The 24,350-nt window shown below is 34.5% G+C and overlaps 2 protein-coding genes across 3 annotated transcripts; one reads left to right on the top strand and one right to left on the bottom strand.

Moving 5' to 3' along the window:
- Positions 1-4,945: 4,945 nt before the first annotated feature.
- Positions 4,946-10,036, top strand: LOC109019615 (nuclear transcription factor Y subunit A-1-like). 2 transcript variants are annotated; one of them, XM_035690184.1, is made up of 6 exons: positions 4,946-5,292; positions 5,938-6,259; positions 6,454-6,569; positions 6,713-6,784; positions 8,499-8,663; positions 9,181-10,036. In XM_035690184.1, exons 2-6 carry the CDS (start codon positions 5,986-5,988, stop codon positions 9,592-9,594), a joined length of 1,041 nt encoding a protein of 346 aa, XP_035546077.1. In that variant the 5' UTR covers positions 4,946-5,292; positions 5,938-5,985; the 3' UTR covers positions 9,595-10,036. The 2 variants fall into 2 exon arrangements, with proteins under 2 accessions (XP_035546077.1, XP_018857499.2); XM_019001954.2 differs by lacking the exon at positions 4,946-5,292 and adding an exon at positions 5,470-5,661.
- Positions 10,037-18,408: 8,372 nt separating this feature from the next.
- Positions 18,409-22,791, bottom strand: LOC109011334. Its single transcript, XM_018992491.2, has 5 exons — positions 22,601-22,791; positions 21,624-21,938; positions 20,439-20,640; positions 18,903-19,131; positions 18,409-18,810 (listed from the first exon to the last, which is right to left on the bottom strand). The coding sequence occupies exons 1-5, from the start codon at positions 22,697-22,699 to the stop codon at positions 18,549-18,551; spliced, it is 1,107 nt and encodes a 368-aa protein (XP_018848036.2). The 5' UTR covers positions 22,700-22,791; the 3' UTR covers positions 18,409-18,548.
- Positions 22,792-24,350: the final 1,559 nt, after the last annotated feature.

Here is a 24,350-nt window from a genome sequence, read left to right as displayed (position 1 = left end):
ATAAATTACAATTCTGCTCCAGATATTTCGGCGTTGGGTACCTTTTATGGAATCGATTGACGTGGTTAATGCCACGTCAGTCGATATTATTATTAAAAAACAAAAACAAACAAACAAACGACGATTTTAGAAAATCAAACTCATCCCAAAGCCAACGCCAAAATCGGTCTGAGAAGAACATCAAATCCATTCTAGAAAAAAAAAAAATTTTGTTTTGAGAATGATTTTTTGGGTAGTTGTTTTAGGAGTGATTGCCTTGTTCTTTGATCTTTACAATACTGTTTGGGTAGCTGTTTAAGAATGATTTTTTTTTTCTGGGAATCTATCTATGCAAAAGATTCAATCCCAGAAAGCCCCAAATCAGCAGATCAAATTGTTGCCGACACTTCCACTCTCTTTACATATTTTGAATAGTGGAGACAAGAAAACAATTTTCTTCTTCTTCTTCTTCTTCTTCTTCTTCTTCATGTTTCTTCTCCACTCGTCTTTTTTTTTTTATTATTGGTTCTTGGTTGAATATTCTTCTTCATGTTTCTGTTCTTGTTTGAATATTCTCCACTCTGTCTGGTTTTCAATTCAACTACCAATGTCTCCAATCGAGTTGCAAACTTATGCCCAGTGGATACTCGTTCAGAAAAAACTGAAAAGAAAAAAAAATCCATATATTTAAACTTACACACACATTCAGGAAAAAAAAAAAAAAGAAGAAGAAGCTGAGAAATAACTAAGGATGTAAATTTAAACCGGAAAATCGGTCCTGACCGGTTGGATCGGTTTTGAACGAGTCTGGTCCGGGACCGGTTCTTGTAACGTGCAAACCGGCCGGAACTGGTTTGGTTCAGGTTTTACGATTTTCCAGACTGAACCGGACTGGTTGATAAAAAAATATATAAAAAATAATATTTTATATATAAGTTTTATACAAAATTAATATTATACAAAATATTTTATATATATAAGTTTTATATATAATGTATAATTATATGTGAAATTTTTATGTATAATATATATAATTATATATCATATATGAAATAATTTCTTATTATAATTTATAAATTTTAACATAAAATGTTAATCTTAAATGTGAACATTTATAATTTGTTTGATCATATGCTATTAATATAATTATATATAAGATAATGTTATTATAAAATAAAAGTTTAATCTTAAAAATGAAAATTTAATTTATCATATATAGTTTATAACTAATACTAATATATAACTATACTAATAGTCTAATATTAATACTATTATATAGTCTAATATATTAGACTATAGTATATTAAATGTATTACAAATATATATATATCAATGATTCAATATATATATATTATATAGTCTATATATATATATATTACAAATATAATATAGACTATAGTTATACTTATAATTAATACAGTTATTCTAAATCACTAAAAGTTTATAACTAACACTAATATATAGTTTATAACTAATACTAATATATAGTTTATAACTAATACTAATATATAACTACACTAATAGCCTAATATTAATACTATTATATAGTCTAATATATTAGACTATAGTATATTAAATGTATTACAAATATATATATATATATATTTCAATGATTAAATATATATATTATATAGTCTATATATATATATTACAAATATAATATAGACTATAGTTATACTTATAATTAATATAGTTATATATACTAAATCATTAAAAGTTTATAACTAATACTAATATATAGTTTATAACTAATACTAATATATAACTATACTAATAGTCTAATATTAATACTATTATATTAAATGTATTACAAATATATATATATATATATCAATGATTCAATATATATATTATATAGTCTATATATTTATATTACAAATATAATATAGACTATAGTTATACTTATAATTAATATAGTTATTCTAAATCACTAAAAGTTTATAACTAATACTAATATATACTTTATAACTAATACTAATATATAACCATACTAATAGTCTAATATTAATACTATTATATAGTCTAATATATAATTCTATAACTATTTAACTAATACTAATAGACTAATAGTTTAATATAGACTATATTTATACTTATACTAATATAGTTATACTAAATCACTATAACTAATACTAATATATAACTATACTAATAATCTAATATTAATAGTTAATACTATTATATAGTCTAATATATTAGATTATAGTATATTAAATCAATTTTCCAAACCATCAAAAAAAGTTTTAATTATCATTTTAAAAAAAACACATTAAAAATATTAACTCAATAGGAAACGATGTCGTTTCCTCTATAACTAAACCCTAATTCCTAAAATCTTATTCTCCCATCTCGTTCTGCGACTTCTGCCTCTCTCATTCTGTCTCTCTTGTTTGCTCACAGCTCACTCTCTCGTCTGCATCTTTACCTCGCGACCTCGCCCCTTCTCACTATCTCGTCTCTCGTCTCTTAACTCTCTTGTCTCTCACTCTCTTTTCTCGACTCTCTCGTCCGAGTCTCTGCCTCGCGGCCTCGCCCCTTCTCACTCTCGAGTCTCTCGTCTCTCAACTCTCTCTTCTCTCAACTTTCTCGTCCCTCACTCTCTCTTCTCTCAAGTCTCAACTCTCTCGACCTCACTCTGTCTTTCTTCCCAGTTTGCCCAGTGCCCCTCAAACGTAATTTTTTTTTTTTTTAAATTACATACTAGGCTTTTTGTGATATTAAGGTTTTTGTGATTGAGTTTTGTGATATTGAGATTTTTGTAATTGAGTTTTGTAATATTAGGGTTTCTAAATCCGAAATTTAGGATTTTTTGTGATTGTGTTTATTATTGTGCTTGTGATATTAGGATAATGTGATTGGGTTTATGAAATTACTTTGAAATTATGATAGATGATATTTGTGATATTATGGTTTTTTTAGTCCGAAATTTACTTTGATTGGGTTTTGTGATTGAGTTTGTGAAATTACATTGATAGGGTTTTGTAATTTTTCTACTTGAATAACATTTGTGTTTTGTTTCATGTTTATCAATTGGGGCTGAGGATTTGAATAAATTATGAAGGCTCAACAATTAAACTAGTTTTTTTATTTTTTATTTTTTATTTTTTTATTTTTATAAATAGATTTTTAATGATAAAACTGTCAAACTTTCATTTTAAAAAAATCAAAAAATTGGATTGGACCAAACCGAAAATCGGTAAAACCGAAAGTATCGATTTAAGATAGTAACCTGTGCGTAATCGGTTTTAAAAAATATAAAATAAGTATATACCGGTTTAATCCTAAATTTTATCTAAAACTGGATCGATTACACCTCTACAAGTGGGTAGATAAAGAAGATAAGAAGAAGACCCAGTTCTTCATGCTCTATTCGTGGGTAGATGAAGAAGACGAACCTGTTTTGGATTAAACACAAAACGTGCCGTTTCAACTTTCTCACATGGAGGAACGGGTACGCGAGGGTTCACACGCGAGTGCAAGTAGACTTTTTGTATAAATTAACATTGAACTATAGCTTAAAAAAAAACAATACTGCTACAGGTACCCGCCGTGGGGTACCGTTTGCGGAATCGGCTGACGTGGTTAATACCACGTCAGCCGATATTATTTATTAAAAAAAAAAATCGATTTTAGACAAATCAAACAATAAGCTTTCGACGATCTTATCAACATTTTCACTCTCTCCATATGCTACAATGGGTATCTCTCAGAGCCGCGACGGCTTCGACTTGGCTGACTGCGACTCGGACCAATACACTGAAGAGAAAGAGGAAGAGGATGAGCAGGAGCAATACGACGACGCCGAGGACCAACAAAAGCCCCAAATCTGGCCGCCGACCCAAGCTAATTCCAAATCGCTAGCCGAGGTCAACACCAAGCTCAAATCCTTGAAGCTCAAGTACGGTGCCTCTTTCAGTCCTTCCTCATCGCAAAACCTTTATTCGAAGAATTCCGTCGATCTTTACCTCCACATCGGCGGCAACACCCCCAAAGCCAAGTGGATCATCTCGGACAAGCACGCGTCTTATTCCTTTGTCAGAACCTCCAAAATCGACGGTGAGGATGATGAAGATAAACCGGACGGCACTATGGGATAGTCTTGGTGGGTATTGAAAGTGGGGTCCAAGGTTCGCGCTAGGGTTTCGACGGAGATGCAATTGAAGTTGTTCGGCGATCAGCGCCGCGTCGATTTTGTATCCAACGGCCTGTGGGCCTTGAAGTTCCCCACCGACCATCGTCGTCAACTTCACCGTCATCTGGTTTCCGTACTCTGGTCGATGAAAACAAACGTCTCAAGAAAGTGAACGTGGACTTGAATTCTGAGCTTATAAGCATGAAAAAGAAGTGCAAGGAGCTTCTTGATTTGGTGGCAAAGTATACGCATTCGGAGAAGGATCAAGATGATGACTAGCTGGAAGCTGATGAGAGACCCAAGTTGTTTGGAGTGAGATTGGAAGTTCATGGATAGAGGGAGATCATGATGAAGAGAAAGAGGGAAGAGATTAGTGAAAGCGCAAGCATTTTACTTTCTCAACCATGCAAATAAATTTCGTATAGATAGTAGTAATTAAGGAAATTCATCTCTGAATTCATGATTATTTGTTTGAGTGGTTCTGGGTTTCGAGTTTCAGGAAGCAACAATCAAAAGCTACAAAACGACGATAGTGTAATCTGCACCGTTTCACTAATTCCACGTGGAATCACGGGTACGCGAAAGGTACCCTCTCGGGTACAAATAGCATTTTTGAAAAAAAAAAAAAAAAACAAAATTTTGAATGAGCTAAGATTTTCTGAAAACAAAAAATAAAAAACAAAAAGCAATGCGACACGTGGATTATCCTGCTGTAATGTCCTTACTGGAGTGGTCCAGCGTAGAGCCACGCGTTTTCCGGGCTTTGCCCGTCAAGTGCGTGTCACGTGGGGTTTCAGATTTAGTATTTATTATTGTTATTTATTTTCTCTCTCTAGTGTTTTTATCTGCTTCCAAAAGCCTCTGCTAACTTCACCCATGCGGGACTCGAACCCTCCTGCGCCCTTGATTTTCAACCGGTAACCAGCACTCACCGTCTCTCCTCAATTCCCACGCTAGTCGCGAACCGCAGACGAAACGGAAAACCGGATCGGTAAGTACCGGGTCACTATTCTTCCACGCGTCGGAACTATAAGCAGTTTTAACCGACGTGGGGCCGTGTTGGTGACGCAATCAGAGCCCTTGTATTGCCGCTTCAGTGTGAGAGAGGCCGGGTGCATAGTAATTAGAAATTAGATTGACCCCTTTCAGATTCTCTCCGGGACCAAAATTCTAGGGTTTAAGTAAGTTCTCCAATTCTCCCTATAACTAGTTAGGGGTTTTAATTTCTTCACTCCTTTTTTTATGCAATTGAGTTCTTCGATTAGGGATTTGGTTTTTAGGGTTTTCAGGAATATGAGATTTTAGTTGAGAATTTTCATTTTTTATTTCATTTGAGTTGGTTTCTTTTTGAGGAGTTTATGATGGGCTTTTGAGGTATTTGGAATGGAAGTATCAAATTGAAAGTTAGAGGTTGTTTGTATGTGGGACTTTGGGCTTTGCTCTGTTTTTGGAAATGGGGGGATTTGAGAATTTGAAGCGTGATTGTTTTCTGGGAACCAACACGAGTTCATGTGACTGGGGATCGAAGAAATTGAACTTGATGGTGTGAGGTTGATTCATGGTGCTGTTTTTGTGTTAGGATTTGGTCTTATGCTCTGTTTGGTAGCTGATAGTATTTGGGAAATTTATATATCAGAAGTCTTTTTTAAAGGGTACAGGGAAAAATTTTTAGGGTCTTTGGTAAAGGAGTTTTCTTTTTTAGCTGGACAGCCATGGAGCTAGATTAATTAAGATCCCGTTTTCTGTATATTGGATTCGTGTGCTTGTTGATGTAAAAACTCCCTCCGGACCCATTTTACTGACTTTGGACTATTTTCTATCTACAGTTGTACCAGGAATAAAGGCACCTACACTTTTATAAGGAATTTGAAGGAATGCAGCAGAAGTCTGAAAAGCCAAATCGATTAGACCCTCGTTCACATGCCATTCAGCCACCAGCTGTCTATACTGAACCTTGGTGGCGTAATATTGGGTACAATCCCATCTCCCCTGCTGTGACAGGGGGGAATGTATCCAATTCGTCTTCGTTGGAATGCCCAGATGCTGGTTCAGATTCTAACGATGGTCAATCACTGTCAAATAATGAACCGAATGAGGAAGGTGACGATGCCACCAAAGAATCACAAAATACTGCATCTTCTCGATCAGGTGCTTCAAATGGTGACACTAAGAAAGTTAATATTGTAAGGCAGAATTTATATTCACGAATGTTATGAATAAACAAAAATGATTTTCTCGCTTTTGTATGAGCTTGACACTTATTGAGATCTCCAATTCCTGCCCTCCATGGAGGATACAAGTTCTTCAAGTTTCTAAACAATAGCTTTATTTCCTATTTTTAGCCGGAAATTATGGACAACACCACCAAAATATGCAGCATGTTGCGTCAACTGCGCCATCTATGCGTAATGAATGCCTCACACAACCTGCGCAGCTTGAACTTGTTGGCCACTCAATTGTAAGCGTGTTTCCTTTTGAACCCCCCCGCCAAAAAGATTCTTTTAGGGCTTAGGGTCCTGTTTAACTTATAAAATTAGACAGCTCAAACTTGTACGATATTGGAGCTGAAGGATTCCTAACTTTGTTTTAATTCTTTTGCAGGCATGTGCATCAAATCCATATCAGGATCCATATCATGGGGGAATGTTAGCAGCTTATGGGCATCAGCCTTATGTAAGTTTACTCTTGTCATTATACGTGATTGGCTGTTGTCTTCATGGTTGTCAACCGTCCTTTTAATTTTTGATTTTATGAGATGATGCTCTCAAGAGTTATATTATGTTGCAAGGATTAAATATTTCTTCTAAAGTCAACTGCTATTTAAGTTATTTTACATTGAATGGTTTGATTTTTGAAAACTCGGTACTTATCTTCTTACTAAAGTGCTTCAAATATGGAAGTAATTTTCATCTCTCAGATTTTATGGCATCCAATCAAACTGCAATAAAGAGGTATCCTCTGGTTCTTTTCTTGTTGTTTTCTCTACATTAGTGTCAGGTTTTAAGCTTTGGGTGTGTTATCGGACTTGAGATAGATAGTGGTTAGAATGTAAGATGGTGTTCTGGCTTTTTATTATACTTGAACTGAGGTCAGAGTATGATTCTGACTGAGGATCCTTTTCAGCTAATACTTTTTGGGTTGGGGAATTTAGAAAATATACTTTCATCTATTGGGATTAGAATTGATAAGAAAAGACCACATCTTGTTCTTTCCATGGCATTGGGAAACTGTAGAAGGTCGATAGTCAGAGAAAAAGTTAATTATGTGATCCAGTAGTGTCTTCTTACGGTTTTTTTTTTTTTTTTCTTATATTGGGGAACCTCTCCAAGGCAGGGCCATTCGGACCCACCCCTGCAGAGTAAACCCCGGTTCCGTGCACCGCACCCTTGGAAGTTTCCCTACACGGAACTGGTTAAATCGCTGGCTTTTCACCAAGAGGTGTGGCCCCAAAGGATTGTTTGCACCCATGAGGTGTTGAACCTTGGACCTTGAAAGGAGTGATACCCAAAGACCAAGGCCTTCACCACTTGGGCCTACCCCTTGGGGTTTCTTATGGAATATTGACCTAACAGGGCCATGAATTGTCTCTTGGGATAAGAATTTTGACATGTAATTCTTTGATCCACGGCTTATTTGGATCTTTACTGTGCTGGAACTTCATGATCAGTAAGTCATTTGTCTAAAATCTTTGGCCCCATATCCACTGGGTGGATCTGTAAGTGAACTTCGAACATACATTCAATCCAAGTGTAACACCTTTCTGTTTGATCATGTGGGATACATGAGTTTAAATTGTTGTTTTACCAATTTACAGTACTCTTTCTATTCTTTTCATTGCCCTTTTGTCCTTTTTTTTTCTTTTTTTAAAAAAAAGTTTCTTGTATAAATATATTGGGGGAGTGGGGACTGGGATTAATCCGATTGGGTAGGAAATGGTCATTTTTTATTCATACCTGCAGACATGGTCACAAATTGAAGGCTTTCCTTTTTAACTATACTCAGTCTGCCCGAAGCGCTAGATCGCTAGATCTGTCTTCATGGGTGGTTTTCTTTGTCACTTTATTTGTCTGCCAATCTATGGTTGGCTTAGCAGCAACGAGAAAGTATATGCAAAGTATTTCTCGTTTCTGGTGTTCCATGATTTTTGTTTCATTTTTATTGAGGAGCAATTTTTCATTATGCTTATGCTGTAACAACAGTGATAATGATAATAGAAATAATTTTATGTGCTAGAAGGTTGTTTGCTTTTAGTCAATTGATGTAGTTTTCCTTTTGGTGGAGTTATAAACTTCACTGAAATAAGACGCTTGTTTTACATGAAACAAATATTTCTCATGACTAATTTGCTAGAATATGGAATGGTCTGACATGTATTTGTCATGGTCAGGGCTATCCTCCTTTTCTTGGAATGCCTCATGCCAGAATGCCTTTACCTCTCGAGATGGCACAAGAGCCTGTTTATGTGAATGCCAAACAATACCAAGGTATTCTGAGGCGGAGACAGGCACGTGCTAAGGCCGAGCTTGAAAAGAAGTTGATAAAAGTTAGAAAGGTAGAATGAATCAGTGCCTTAATTTAGTTGTTATGTATTAAAATTTCTGCTTCAGCTTGAAATATTTGATGTTATACTTCTTTAGTTGATATTACTTCCGCTTGTAATAAGTATCTTAAATAACAAGAAATAAATATGCTATATAAGGAGGGGCATTTATTTTTCTCGGATAACATGTCTTTTGATATGTTCTCCCAAAATCCTTCTTGTGTTATTGGTGCTTTGAACTTTCCATATGGGCACACGTTTCAAATGGAGGGATGAAAAGGGAAGTACAACTTTAATATTGCCGGACTTTCAATATAAGATGCATGCTTTGGTTTTTGTAAGTACATATGTATGATAAATTTTTTATTGAGACAATTAAGTTTAACTTGAAACTGTTAAGACTGTGGGGAACTACATGTATTACTCTGTGCAATTGGAGTTTCCATGGTTATGGAGTAAATGTATTAGGATGTGCAGAATTTGAGCTCCATCTATACGGTACCTTGTTTAATTTCCCTATCTTCTACAGCCTTATCTGCATGAGTCTCGACACCAGCATGCTATGAGAAGGGCCAGGGCAAGTGGAGGACGTTTTGCAAAGAAAAGTAATGTTGATGCTGCGAACCATGAAGCCAAAGAAAAGGGCATTGCTTCTGGGCCAGCTCTCTCATCACAGTCTGCAAGTTCGTCTGGTTCTGAACCCTTGCTCACTGACTCTGCTGAAATATGGAATTCCTCTCATGGGCAACAGGAAGGGAGGCAAGATGCTTCTGAAGCTCAGAATTATGTAAATGGTGACAACCGCTACCAAAATCATGAGGTCTTACCTGTCTCATCATATCTGCATATGGGCGGAAGAGGCGAGGAAGGAGACTGTTCAGGCCAGCAATGGGGAAGCATCTCTTCTAACCAGGCCTCACAGAGGCGTCTTGCAATACAATGAACTCCTGTGGGGAGGGAGTTGGGTGCCAGGATTGTGGATTGGACCCCACCATGATGGAACGGGATCAGTCCCTGTGAATCTGTTACAGACAGCATTCTTGGCAATTTATATGCCAGGCGGCAAATCATTCTTGGCTTTAATATTGTGCATGTGACATGGATGAAGAGTGGAGAAGTTGAACGGCTTCTTAAAAGGTTTCCAGTTCTTTATTTCAGCCTCTTCTTCCATTTTTGCTCTTTGTACAAAGGTAGAGATTAATTAGCCGACTCAAAGTTTGCCTTTTAAACTCTTGGGTTAATGTACAAACCATCTTGTTAATTAGATAGGAGGCTTGATGATCTATCTTTGTGTTGTTTATGTTGATCATTTCATAGGATTTGATTTGAATTGTGCGGAACATTAAGCTTTTCAAACATTGATTTTGATTGACTTGTGGATGAAATTGTTGATCCAACTATATTTTGTCTTTCGAAGCCAACATTTTTTGCCTCAGGAGTGGCGGCTGTTCTCCAGTTGGTGACGGTAGTTTTAGTAGGTAATGTGGTACGAATTTAACTCGGACTTAAATTTCCTCATTTGCTGATTTTAGCATATTTTCTACAGTTATTTTTGAACATATTTAAAAATTTTATGAATTTGTTTGATATTAGGTTTTGTGAAAGGAGAGCCAGAAATTTGAATAAAAATATTTTAAAATAAGTGTTAGTATTGGAGTTTGCGAGAGTTAGATTGTTAAAGTTAAAAAGTTGTTTGAATATAAACTTTTATTTTTTATTTTTAAGTTCGTAAAAGTTGTATTAATTTGTTTGATTGTTTTGAGTAATAATTGATTAAAAGTTGAAAATTTGAAATAATTTTTATTTTTAATATTTGAGTAATGTTTGGGAATAAAGTTAGGAGAAAGTTAAAAAATATTGAAAATTTTAATAAATATGGAAAGTGTATTAGACATTATTTTTTCTTTCTCTTGTTTCTAGGATAAAACTATTTGTTGTCATTGTTAGTAGGGTGTAATCGGTTCGGTTTTGGGGTTTTTAAATTTCCAAAATCAATATGTATTAGTTCAATTTCAGAATTTGTCCAAAATCGAATCGGTCCGGTTTGTAAGCGGTTTGGTATAATATCAATTTTCAAGAATCAAAATCGGCCCTAAACCAGTGCGATACTAGTTTTTATATTTTAGAAATCGGTTTAAATCAAATCGGATCGGTTTATATATTTATAATTTTATATTATATTATATATATTATATGCTAAATTTATAATTAATATAATATAAAATTATAATCTTATTATTCAAGTCTATTAATCTTATAACATAAATTAATCTTATGAATTTTTAATATAACATTTGATATAACATAAAATTTTAATCTTAAATATAAACATTAACATTAAGTTATTAATATAAACTTACTTTATAAATATATATATCAATGATAAAAATATTTTTGGCATAATAAATTATAAAATATATATTATTTCTGTAAATACATTTTTATACATTTGTTCATATATACTCATATAATAAGTCTAGAACTTATATAGACTATAATTAAATTCAATACAATACTAGTATGTGTTAATTATTATAAAATACTGTACATATACTATAATATAAATAGACTAAAAGTTTAATATATGTAAATATCATATTATTACTAATATAGATAATCCGTAAAACTAGAAAAATTGAATCGGACCGAAACTGAAAAAATCATAAGTTCTGGTTTTGAAATAAAACTGGATTAGACCGATTACACCCTACTGAAATCAAAACTTTCGATCAGTTAAACCGATTTTCAATTTTTTTTACACCCCTAATTATTGGTCCCAAAGCTATCGCTATCCATGAATTAGATTGAGCCCAACTCCTACTTACGATTGAAACTCACGATTTCGGCTCAACCCGTATAAATTCATATAAACTCGGTATAACTTCTAATTTATTATTTATCTAAATTAGTTTAACTTCGTTTTTTTTTTTATAACTTTACAGTGAAAATATCTAAATTATTTGAAAATAAGATATAATTATGTTCCTACAGTTATATGTGTCGGTTACAAGTATAACTAATTTATTTTATAATCAAATTCATATAGTTTATCACAAATACAAAATTTCTAAAATTTAACTTTTATAGGTCAGGAATGTTTAATTTACCTAATTTAAATGATACAATGATCTTAATATAACTAAATAATTGATATTGATATGAATTTTGAAAATTTCTAAGGCTCAGCCATGAAATTCAACCATTTTATTGTTAAGATCAATTCCTTAGTTTGTGAAACAAATTCAAACATTTTATTAAATCTTATTGAATTAATTTTATTTTTTTATTAATTCAATAAGAATTCTTAAATTTAATTTTACAGATTTATATTTTACCTTCAGAGAAAATACATTGGATTTTTTTTTTTTTTTTTTAGTGTCATTTGTTTTATAGTTTTGAAAGGTTGCTGGTGATTCTTGGTTTTGGATTAATGTTCAAGTTTTTTTTCTTGTTCTTTTGGACTTTATTTCCTTTTTTGGGATATAGCATGGCACCGGTCAATTAGCTTATAAATTGATCATATTTGTTAGCACTAATAGTTTTTTATAAGAAGGTGATTTTTATTTGTTTGTTGAGAAATCATATTCATCATCCTCACACCACACACAAACATGTAATTTTTCATTTTTATCATTTATTTAAACGCGAGAAAAGATATTTTCAACTGTAAATTATACAACCGCTGAGTAATCGTTTTAAAAAAATAAATAAAACATGAGATCCACATAAAAAATTAATTAATTTTTTAATGATGAACCCCACTCTTTTTCAAAACGATTACGCAATATTTACGCACTTCACAGTTATATATAGAATTACTTTTTAAACACACATGATTACACATCAATATGTGTGTATTTAAATAGAAGAGCAAAAATGATAAATCACTTGGTGTATTGCGTAAAGGGTGATAAGTAGAATTTTTCTTATTTAAAGAGAATACGATAAATTAGGATAGAAGAAGCAAGATTCCATTATCTGTCTACTTGAGAAATGATATTTGCAAGAATGCAAATCTCGCGCATTCTATTTAAAAAAAATAGATAAATCTGGATCACATAAAAAAAAAAAAAAAAATCAAATTTTAATGATAAATCTTACTTTTTTTTTCATGTCTACGTGCAGTATAATACAATCTTGAAGAATATGGATTGCCTTACGTTTCCTACCAAATGAGAACTCTGTTACGGATCAAATACATATCCCCCTTTTACGGAATGGATTGAAACATAGTCTGCCAAAAAGCGCAGAGAGAGAGAGAGAGAGATCTAAATATATATGCAGTGTGAGGTCAGATGGAGAGAAGCACAATATTTCAGCAGAAAGGTAAAATTTTTATGGAAGGATTTGGTGTTTACAAGTTAGTATGATGCTAATAGTCAACCTCGTCATCAGCTTGATAGAGTTCGACTTCTTCTACTTGAGTCTGTTTCTATTTGTTCTTCAGATGATCAGGTACTCTGATCATGTGACTAGATATAACACGTTAGATCTACTATTGATCGACGTATTACATCAAGCTATATCAGATTGTGAGACTAAATTTGTTCGGATGTGCATGTGTAGGACAATGATGATGAGGAACGTAGAGTACTAGTCTACAAAAGTATGAGGTCTTCTACATCAACGATGAACCAGCAGAGAGCTGAAGTAGATGCAGAAATGGAAGAAAATGCAGTCACCGCTACTACTTATTACAATATGCACAGACTAATGCGCTTGTACAGAGAGAGTGAGAGTCAGACATAAAAATTACTGCATAGTTGTTCTTACTGGCTGAAGAAGGGGGAAGAGAATAAAAGAAACTGAGAATATACCACTTGAGCTACATCCTGCAACAAGCACTCTTGTGTCTAAAGCATCTTAATTGTTTCCTTTTAACAAAAGAACACAAAACTCCATTGAATTGAATTAAACAAGCTTGTCAAAACTCTTGCCATAATTCAAAGAACTGCACCACAGATACTTCACTGCTTGATAGTATACATTGCTATCTTTCTTGTGCACCCTTTATATATTATCATTTTGATTGGTTCAGACCTTCAAGGGATTTATGCAGTGGTTGCTTGGATGTTTTCATGAACCTTTCTTTCGGCTGACGTTATTTTCTTCTACTACCATGATATTTATTTGGAATTTTCACCAACGTATTTCTCTCTTCCCTTGTTTTGTAGTACCACAGAGAACGCTTGCTTCTCCTATTATTCGGGTATGTTGCTTTCATAATTTAACTGCAAAAAATATGAAACTAATTAACTCTGTAAATATACAAATAGACTCTGACGCATTTGTTCAAGTTTTTCCTTGAAATTTACAGGTCCTTCGTCAAGAAAACCCCTCTCTTGATTCTATGCTCAATACGGTTAGTACATGAGAGTCTCACTTTTTCTGTTAGCATTGCTGCCTGGCTTGATGGTTTGAATATCCACTTTAATATTTGCTTCTGAGTATACTTGTCTATTTCGGTTCTAACTTCATATAAAGTGTCTCTAGACTGGAGTAGCTTCTACTTTTTGGGATTTTAAGATGCTCAAAACTGGCAATTAACATGTTTAAAGCTTTTAGATTGGCAACTGTCTGGTAACAGCAACAAGTGAATATGAATTGAAACTATTACCATTTACATGGATGATAATCGAAAACTATTGACTTGGATACATTTGAAATTTTCAGCTTCTAGAAACAGGTGAAGTTGATACTCAAAGTCGAGATCTTTATGCAAGGGAAGATGAAACTCAAAGTCGAGGTCTTTCTCAAGAACAGATTTCTTTGCTCCCGATTTCAAAGTATGAGTGTGATTTCATGTCAGGGAAGGAGTCCGGAGATGAGAGGTAACATTTGGGCTTGTGAGCTGTATTTTTATGCAGCACTTTGTGATATCTGTCTCCTTTGCAACCAACTGATATCTTTTCAGCTTTTGGAAATCTTGATTCTTGCCATTTCACGTTATAAGATATGTTTATTTTTGGTCATTGTTGAACTGTTCTAAGCCACTAGTTCATGCAGTATTATAGTTTGGGACAAAGCATTGCTGGTGGCCTCGAGTGAGCTTTGCATCATTAAATATCATAGAATCATCAATTGAATGCATGTCTGCAGACTCCTAATTTGGTTCATTTCGGTTCCTGTATAGATGTGTGATTTGCCAGATGGAATATAAAAGAGGTGAACAACAGATGACACTTCCTTGCAAACATGTCTACCATGCTACTTGTGGAACCAAATGGCTCAACATCAATAAGGTATGCTGCTCAGATTTTCAAGATGAAAAAAGAAAACATTTAGCACTCTTTTATTTTAGCTGCAAACTCGAATTTATCATGACAGATGTTTTTTGTTTTCTCAGGCTTGTCCCCTATGTCAGACTAAGGTGTTCTTTGATGTGTCAAAAGACAAGGCATGATCACTGGGAAGTACAGAGAGGGGCTTGAAGAAGTACTGTCACTGAGCATTTTTCCAATCCACCTTTTATATCAATCTTCTGCAGATCCTAATTTTCCAAACAAGTTAGAAAAACATTCTTCCGCTTCTTCTAGCAGCACAGCTTTTATAAGTACTGTCACTGAGCATTTTTCCAATCCACCTTTTATATCAATCTTCTGCAGATCCTAATTTTCCAAACAAGTTAGAAAAACATTCTTCCGCTTCTTCTAGCAGCACAGCTTTTATAACAAGAGAATTTTTCGGATTGTAAATGATAGACCAGATGATTATAGCTAGTTTGTATGATTCCTCCTATGCTGATGCCCATTTTTTGTCCTAGCTAGCTTTATGATCATATATTCAACTTTGTCGACTGATTTAGTTCATAACTCAGAGTAATTAAGGGATTATTTATGACAAGGAAAGCAAATTAACGACATCAGTTGAACAAAACTATCAATGCCGTTTTCAAAATTGATAATTTCATCAGAGTTCAAGCCAATGTTTTAGAAAAGTGTAAGTATATTTGTACATATTGAGCAAGAAATAGGGGGTATAAATACAACTTTTATTTTATTTTCTTTTATTTTTTATGAAGGCACAAACTTAGTAGAGCCTTTGCCATTCCTAATGGGTGTCTTTTTAGGTTTTCTTTTCAAATCATGCTTTTTTTGGTTTCAAAACCATTGAATTCATAAAAGATATGGAGATTTAGGCTCCGTTCGGTTGTTAAACTCATCGTTCAACTTAGTTCAATCTAATTTTAAGCTAAATCTAATATCCAAACACTCAATTTTCAAATTACTAAACTCATATTAACTCAAAACCTCTTTACATATAAGATCTATAACATTTTTCAATTCAATACTTCTTTACATGTGGTACCCACAACCTTTTTCAATTTTTCATAAATACATCTAAAATCATCTCAACATCCAAACACATTTAAACTCATTTTAGGTGGACTCCACAAAATTTACTCTACCATCTCAACTCATTACTATTTATAAAGAGCTCAACTCAGCTCAAAATCCAAATACAGCCTTAAAGGAAGTTGAAGAGTCAATAAGTTATGACTCTAAATGGCAGAGTCACTTTGGCAGTACTCTATATATAAAGAGGTTGTGGTCTCTCTCCACTCAAAACAAATCTGTGAGGTTTCTCGTCATTAGCAAGGAAACAAATAAGAGTAGGAAAAAAATGCAAATGAGTATTGGGAGAGCTCAACCTGAGTTTAATCATTAAAACACTTACCCTTGCAATTCAAAGTCTCTTTACTCGGCATAATTCAATCCGCAATCACTTATGTTGTCGCGATCAAAGAATGTTTGTGCATCGTGATGCTAAAGCTGTCTGCGGAACCTGAAGTCGAACTGTAAATCCAAGCCAAGCATGTGAAGGGAGAGATGTTTGAGAAGTACTATGAGAAGGTTAGCAGTGTTGTAGATTGGCATGATAATTTGAGCTCCCTCTGAGCTTGTTGCAAGATCAGCTCTCTCCACATGCTTGACTTGGATTTGCGTTTCGACTTCTCGTTCCATGGGCATCTCTACCATCAGGATACACAAAGCATTCTTTGATTATGGTGTCATATGCCAAAACAGTGAGGAGTTTTTATGGTCATTCGAAGAGCACATGTACTACATAGCTGAAAGCGAAACTATCCAATTTTCAAGGACTATATTGATCATTTTAAGTTTGAATGCACAAAGTTTTCATCTCCACCCACCCACATATAAGGGAGATGCTCCATTTTTCATGCAGAAAAACTCATTCAAATGCTGTACGTCCCACTATGCATTGAAGACATCAGCTACTATTCACTCTCACACCCCACACCTAACAGCTTTTTCTTTTCTTTTTTCTTTTTTCATAAAGTATGAGGTGTAGAGTAATGAATAGTAACTGATGAGAAGATTATTCATATCGAAATATCCAAACAAATTAAGATCACAACCTAACAAAGTTCATCAAAATAAACAAACACATAATAATAACAACAGTTGAAAAAAGACTACATTTGGGCAATAATATGGCAAAGCCTATCAACAATAGTTATTGGTGTGGTTTTTGAACAAGACACGATTCATAAATTGATTTTTTTTTTTTTTTGATAAGTTAAAAATTTTGATTAAACACAATGTAATAGGCGAAGCTCAAGTACACAGGAAGTAAACAAAAGAAATACCTAGTTACATTCTAATACTAGAAAAGCGAAGACAAGAACTCGTTTACAGCCCCTCCCTTGAGTACAATAGCAGAGAACTAGCTGAGTAGAGTGCTTATAAAAAACTTCCAAAATGCATCTATATGGCGTTCTCTATCATTAAAGCACCTCTCGTTTCTTTCCAATCAAATACACTACATAATACATAGAGGCATCATTTTTCATGCGGCTGCCACTTGAGAACAAGTATGCATTTGAAAGTTGGTCCAGCATGCTAGAAAATCGACCACTGCTTTTGGCATAACCCAGCTCAGCCCAACCCTTCTCAGCACTCAATCCCACAGCACTTAATCCATTTCACAATGGAATAAATGGTTCACTGATTCCTTTCTGCACATAAAGCACCAATCCAAACCAATCCAAAACGATTCATAAATTGATTTTGATGCAATGTATTGTTAATGGATTATCCCACTTGAATTGTTAATATAATACCTATATAGTTTTTGAAGTGTCCTCTTTGTATTCCACTGAGCCACTTCATCATTTCAATTTATTTTATTAGAGCCTATCTCAACCACTCAAATGTTAAAAGGACCTTTCATTGATAAATTTACTATATCTAAGGATATTAAGATGTAGACCAAAAAAAAAAATATTTGAAGATGAAAGGCTTCTTCATACCTTTTATGATTACTAATTCAAAAAAAAAAAAAGATTTTTCATCTTTTAGCAGTTACTGATTTTCCATTACTTGTCTATTTGGCTTTCGTACCACGTAAATATATATCAACATATCAATTACGTGTAATCGTAAAACCCATTTTGAAACCTTGTGACCCAAAGCCAGAAGCCATTACTTTAACCAAAATCACTTTCAATTCAGAAACAACCATGAATTGTTCCAGATTTCACGATGTTGAAAGAGCACTTCGATCTTTAAATAAAACAAACAATTCATGGACTCTTCAACATGGCCAAGGGCATGACTTCATCACTTTAGTGTAATGTGTGTGCGCGCGCGCGCGTGCGCGTTCCTTGTATACAGATCCAAAATTGATGTACAAAGCGGTCTTGTTCCATAGCATTTAGCAATATCATTAGAACAAATCGTATAAGCTACTAAAATTTAAGAGTATTACGAATTTCTATAATACCATTAAAAAGTGACTTTGAAACAAGCTGCTTTATTGTGATTGTTTGATACAAAGGGTTTTACACTCAAAATCATAAAACAAAATCCAAAAAGGGAAGCACAAAAACCAGGCAATGCGATATGTCGGTCACTAAGCACTACACGATCTACATCATATATTATCATCACGTTTATGTTGATCAGCATCGTCTAGGTGTTCAAAAGCTTCTGCCTCATTTTGGTCTGAGGTGGTTTCTTCACTTTCAATGTTGGATGGAGCCATTTCCTCTGTACTTTGGCTGGCATCCGGGGAACTACTATTTGGTTCTGTGGCATTCATGACGGTTTGCTGCTTATCCATCATTCCAGAGAGGGCCAATCTCGGAGACCACTCGAGAACATCATCAATTATGTTAGATACCCGCTTTTGATACCTGAAAGATCGGTTGAATTGATACTTCACACCAATGCAAGAAAGGAGTAGTTTTCCATCAATACAAACTAGGTTTTGATATTCAGAACTAACCTTGCTCTAGCAGCCTCATCAGGAGCATGATGCCTCAGCAGCAATATGACCAGCACAGCTACAAGTGCGTAGAAAAGCCTTGTTGTCCATTTGGGTCGCTCTTCCTCATCTTTCTTAGGACAGAAACGAAATAATTCCCTCAATGTCGCTTCCTCAGCAAGGATATTAGGGAAGAACCAAACACGCTTTCCAATAACAATATAAAGAGCACCAAATATAGTTGCTCTCACTGCAAATTAGAAAGAAATCTCAATGATATCCAGTAGAAAAGCACAACAAACTGTCAAGCTCCACAGTAATAAAACAGCATATTGAGTAAACAAAACAGAAAAAAGTTACTCAAAATCACCCCAGAGTCCAGCAAATGAGAAAAGATTTCACTCTGCCCACCAACTTAATACCACTACACTGCCAGTGGGGCTGATGTCAAACTATGCTCATATCTTGAGTGAGTGCCAGCAGTATTCCCACATCAGCCCTGATTTGTAGGCTCTCTGCAGACCTGTTTAGGCCTGTCCTGAGAGGTTCCCTAGTTCGTAAGGATGCTACATAAGGGTGTAGAAAACCAAAATAACACAATATAAAGCTCAAAGTTTACTCATAAGATTAGTTGCAATACTCCTTAGATCCGGAGCACATTGATGTGAAAAATACTTGGAAAATGCTTTCTTAGATTTCAAGACATCTTTTAAAATAAAAGGTGTCCCTATGACATAACATCTTTTTTATAGTGTTTGCAATTCCAGGTAGAAAAGCAGATGATGCATTAGGGTTTGTCGCTGAAGTTGGGTAAAAGGCATATATTATGCAACTCTTAAACCCTGTAACGAGGTGACTGCACTGCTTGTAGATAGACGGGTGGAAAATATCATCTACCACAGGAAAGCTGAATTAATCTCCTAGGGAGAGAGAGGCAGAGGAGAAAAAGGAAACCCACAAGATGATAGAAAATAGTCTAAGGCATGCACAAATCCCAAAAGAAAAGTAGCAGGTTGAACCAATTCAGCATTAAGTGATGATGGTACAAATTGGAACTGTGCAATCAACACCATAAAGCAATTCCTAATCACAATCCAAATCATCTCAGAAAGAGTTTATCACATGACCCATAAACCTATCCAAATACGTCCCACATCATCACCATATTGTTGAAAACATTCTTCCAGGACAGCTACTTGCACCTAAAGCACCTTTAATTCAAGTAATTAAGCTTGCAAAGGTTAAAACAGGTTGAAGTTTACGAGCATAACAAGTGCATTAATGAAGTCAGCCTTTAACAAAACATAACTTCCTGCATCCCAATTTATTTGTTTGTTTATAATTACAGGATTATTAACATAAAGATAAAAATATACTAAAAAATACAATATGCATGCTGGTTGTCTAAACATGACAGATATGCATAGTGAAAGGTTGGTGCAATATAAAATGATAATGGTTCACTTCACAATAGTACGCAACACTTCAACAATGTTCTAGGAACAAGCCAAGCTACATGGAAAAAAATGTGAGATATATTAACAGAGCAGAACTTACGCGAAAGTAGTGATAGGATAAGTAGCAAGACTCCTGCGCATGAGTAGAGTATTAGCAGCTTGCACTGATGGGGATACACAGGAAATAAGCAAATTGCAAGAGTCAACACGGGCCAGAAAAATGAGAGAAGAGTCTGCCAAAGTGGTCGGCGTTTCACAAATGTCCATGCAAAAAAGGCATCATATTCAGAAAACACTTGCTCCTGCAAAATAGAATAAAAATTGATACATGCTTATGAAACATGATAAATTTGCTCCAATCTTCGAAGAAAAAGTAAAGCAGACAACAATCATGATGAGATACACTTCAAAATGATATCCATATCACTCAAAACTCAAAAGGGAACATTAAAAATGTTTGGAAGGTCTTCTCAAGTCCTTTATTCCCCGACATTCATCTCAAATGTCCAATTTGCACCCATAAGCTCCCGTCTTTATAAACTAACAAGGTTATTATGATAGTGCAGATTCATTACAAGACAACATATTTTCTGATGACAAGGAATCCCAGAGACCGTGCAAATGCAACATGTCTTTGATCCAGATAAACTCCGGGCGTGTAACACGTCCCCATCACACGGATCAGTTAAATCATCAACTTTTCATGGATGGGATGTGGCCCTAGAAATTGTTTGCACCCAAGGGTTCGAACCTTGACCTGGAGGGAGCATATCACTGAGATCAAGGCCCCCTTACCACTTGAGCCAAACCCTAGGGATTACGAGAAAACATATTAGATACCACAAGCAAGAATCTTGTGGAAGGAAGCAATCTTCCATCAAAATATACAAACGAAAACAAGCAAACACAATGCCAAATATTGTGCCAGCAAATAGGCAGATAAAAATGTGCAAGATCATGTAACTTTGGAAAAAACATTATGCAGGCCCCATATACTGAACTCTTGACTAGTCACTTTATGTGATCGCAAACAAAGAGACATAATAGAACTACTAAGCCTTGGTGTGTAAAACAGGTTTGGGCTCTAAGAAGTCAACTAACCAGGCCAAAAGTAGTGGTGTCTTTGTAGTATCGAGAAGATAATGGTTTTGTATCCACAATATATAAAGCAAGCAGCTAGCTGTGACGCATGAGGCAAAATAAAAAATTTAAGCAGCTCATAGGTCTAACTGTAAAGCACTTGGCTCAAAACAACATTTGAATGTTAAATACAAGAACTACATACAGGGAAAATCTCCAAGTGTGCTGGCCAAGTAGACAATTTTTTCTTCCCAGGACGGACAGTTTTCACCACACGATCACAACGCACTAAAAGATTCTTTCTTAAAAGAGCATTAGCTAGGTCATCTGTATCTAAGTTCTTATCCGTTTCCAGAATATCTTTGAGCTCCGGATGATTTCTCAAGAAGCTAACAAAATCTTTTCCTCTGAAGTACTCCACACGTGTCTCCTGTAGAACAGCCCACCTAGACACCAGATCCTTATTGTCTCTCACCTTCTCAGCAAACAACTGAAAGGCATCCTGCTTGACCGGTTGTCCCTGAAAAGAAAAATAATAGCATCGCAATCAGAACAAAGCAAGGATAAAAACACAGATAAGTCCATAAAATTATTAACAGAAGTATAATTTGGTCAGCAAAGCACGCCTTTTGTGGCAAAAAATTTGAATATATAACTATATAGAGAGTCGTATCAAGCCTAGAAGAATGTATAAAAGACCGCAATTATATAATAGAACGATTAACAATGCACCATCAACAGGTCATGGAAAAAAAACTTAAGAATATACCGAAATATGACCCATGAAAACCAATTAATAAGAGGTGTCCTGCATCCTAAGCACTCCCACCCTCTGTCCATTAAAATGCAAACTGGGTATACAGAAATCATTGACCTTTCCTTTTTTTCGTGCACAAACCGACAACTTGTCTAGACCCTGAGATTCATGTACTCATACACAACTGTATATACATGGTGAGTGCTTATATACACATATATACAACATGTATGCATGTATAACGAATTTCAGAGATAAATCTAGCTGAGCATTTACATTCAAAATTTCACAGATACATTTGTAACTACCATATAAGCCCACTCAAAAACAATAAGATTGTCCGATCACAATCACCTCGCTCAAACAAATAAAACCCTAGATCACAGCTAGAGAGTGAGAGAGAGAGAGAGAGAGAGAGAGAGCACCCTAGGAGGAGTATCGAAGTTGGGATCTCTGGAGCCGTTCTGGATAGCTCCTGAAGATCTTCGCGCCCTCTTCTTCTCTGTGCCTCCGGATTTCTTCATCTCTGTATGTCTGTTTCTGTTTCTGTCTGTGTGTCGCGTGAAGGCAAAAGGCCGTTACAATGTGGGTCTAATTTTGCTGACACGCTTTCCGTACCGTAGAAACAAAGCCTCATCATCAATAAAATATCGCATAATCATTTAAAAAAAAATATTATTATTATAAAATTAATTTTTATATAAATCTCATATTTTTTTTAAATGATTACGTAATAATTATATAATTCATAATTATAAATATATTTTTTCCTTTGTTCTAATAATAAAATAACTTGATCATTTTAGAATTTACCGCTTATGATCATCTTGACGTGATACCATCTTATTATATCATGCAATTTATTAAAAAAATAAAAAATACAAACTCAAAAAAGACAAAAGTAACTATCTCTTTTTATATTTTCAGATGACTTTTTAGTTTAAATATAATTTTTATTTATTTTTTCTCTAGGTAGTGCCACATCAAGAATACTATCCAAAGGTAAATTTCAGATGGTCCATAATAATATTCTTTTTTTAACTTCTTGGTAAACAAGATATGTAATTCTCGAGATAATTTAAGCATTTAAAACTTAAAATAGTTAAACAACGAATTTTACTAGTAAAAGTGGAAAAAACCCTAGTTGAAAGCTCTATCTCTTTTCTCTTTAAAGAGTCGTCCAGCAAAAACCCAGTCCAGGTAGAGTTTCGACTCATCCCTCTCTCTTCCTATCTAGTTAAACCAGAGATTGTGTAGTCTTTTATTTTTTAGTTTTATTTGTTTTTCCATCTAAAGTATGGCGAAATGACGATATGCTACTTTTCGAAACTCAGCAACTACCGCGCGCCCCTCCACAGGATTCCCAGACTGCTGATCCTTTAGATGACTGAAGACTTTCGTCGAACAGAGCGGCACATAAGTCACACACATGGGTCATAACAGCACATGAGATCTACGCACCACCGCACCATGAAACTTCTACTGTCGCCACGCACAGCGTTTCTGGGATCAAGGACCTCGATTTTTTCAGACTCGATTGGCCGCCATACTCCTAGCGTGGCACGTGTCCCTCACGTGCCACCACAATCTCTTTATTTCTTATTTTTGCTTTCTAGCAAGTTGAATATTTGAATCTACAGTTGTAATCCGTCATTTTCACATCTATCTTTATGTTTATTGTTATTTCCTTTTGTTTAGATAAAAATAAAAAAGAAATAGTCTCTTGGACATTTTGTCTATAGAGTGAAAGTCCTCTCCACCTCTGGAGGTAGGGTTTGAAATCTCTATTTTAGGCAGAGTGTGGTCTCTTAGATGGCTTGTCTATAAAGAGTTATAGAAGATAAGACCATACAAGTCATAAAAGAATTTGTGTACTGGTAGAGCCCCAACCATGAATAGTTAGCCTGTAATCTGAGATTTTTCCTGTATGTATTAGGTCACAGCTGTAATTTCACTTTCATGAATGAATAAAGTCTATTCCCTATTAAAAAATATAGTTAAAACCATGTATTAATAAATGAAAATTCTACTTATATATTGGTATGTATAACATAAATAATAAAATATTTACATGACGTTATTTGATTTAAAAGAAATTATAAAATTTGAATCTTACAAAACAAATTTTATCATTTAAGTAATAAAAATTGTGTATTTTACATACTGGCTTTAATA

This window comes from Juglans regia, chromosome 5, assembly GCF_001411555.2.
Source record: "Juglans regia cultivar Chandler chromosome 5, Walnut 2.0, whole genome shotgun sequence".
NCBI classification, from domain to species: Eukaryota; Viridiplantae; Streptophyta; class Magnoliopsida; order Fagales; family Juglandaceae; genus Juglans; species Juglans regia.
The sequence above is the reverse complement of the archived record's forward strand: the minus strand, read 5'-3'. Positions and strand labels throughout refer to the sequence as shown.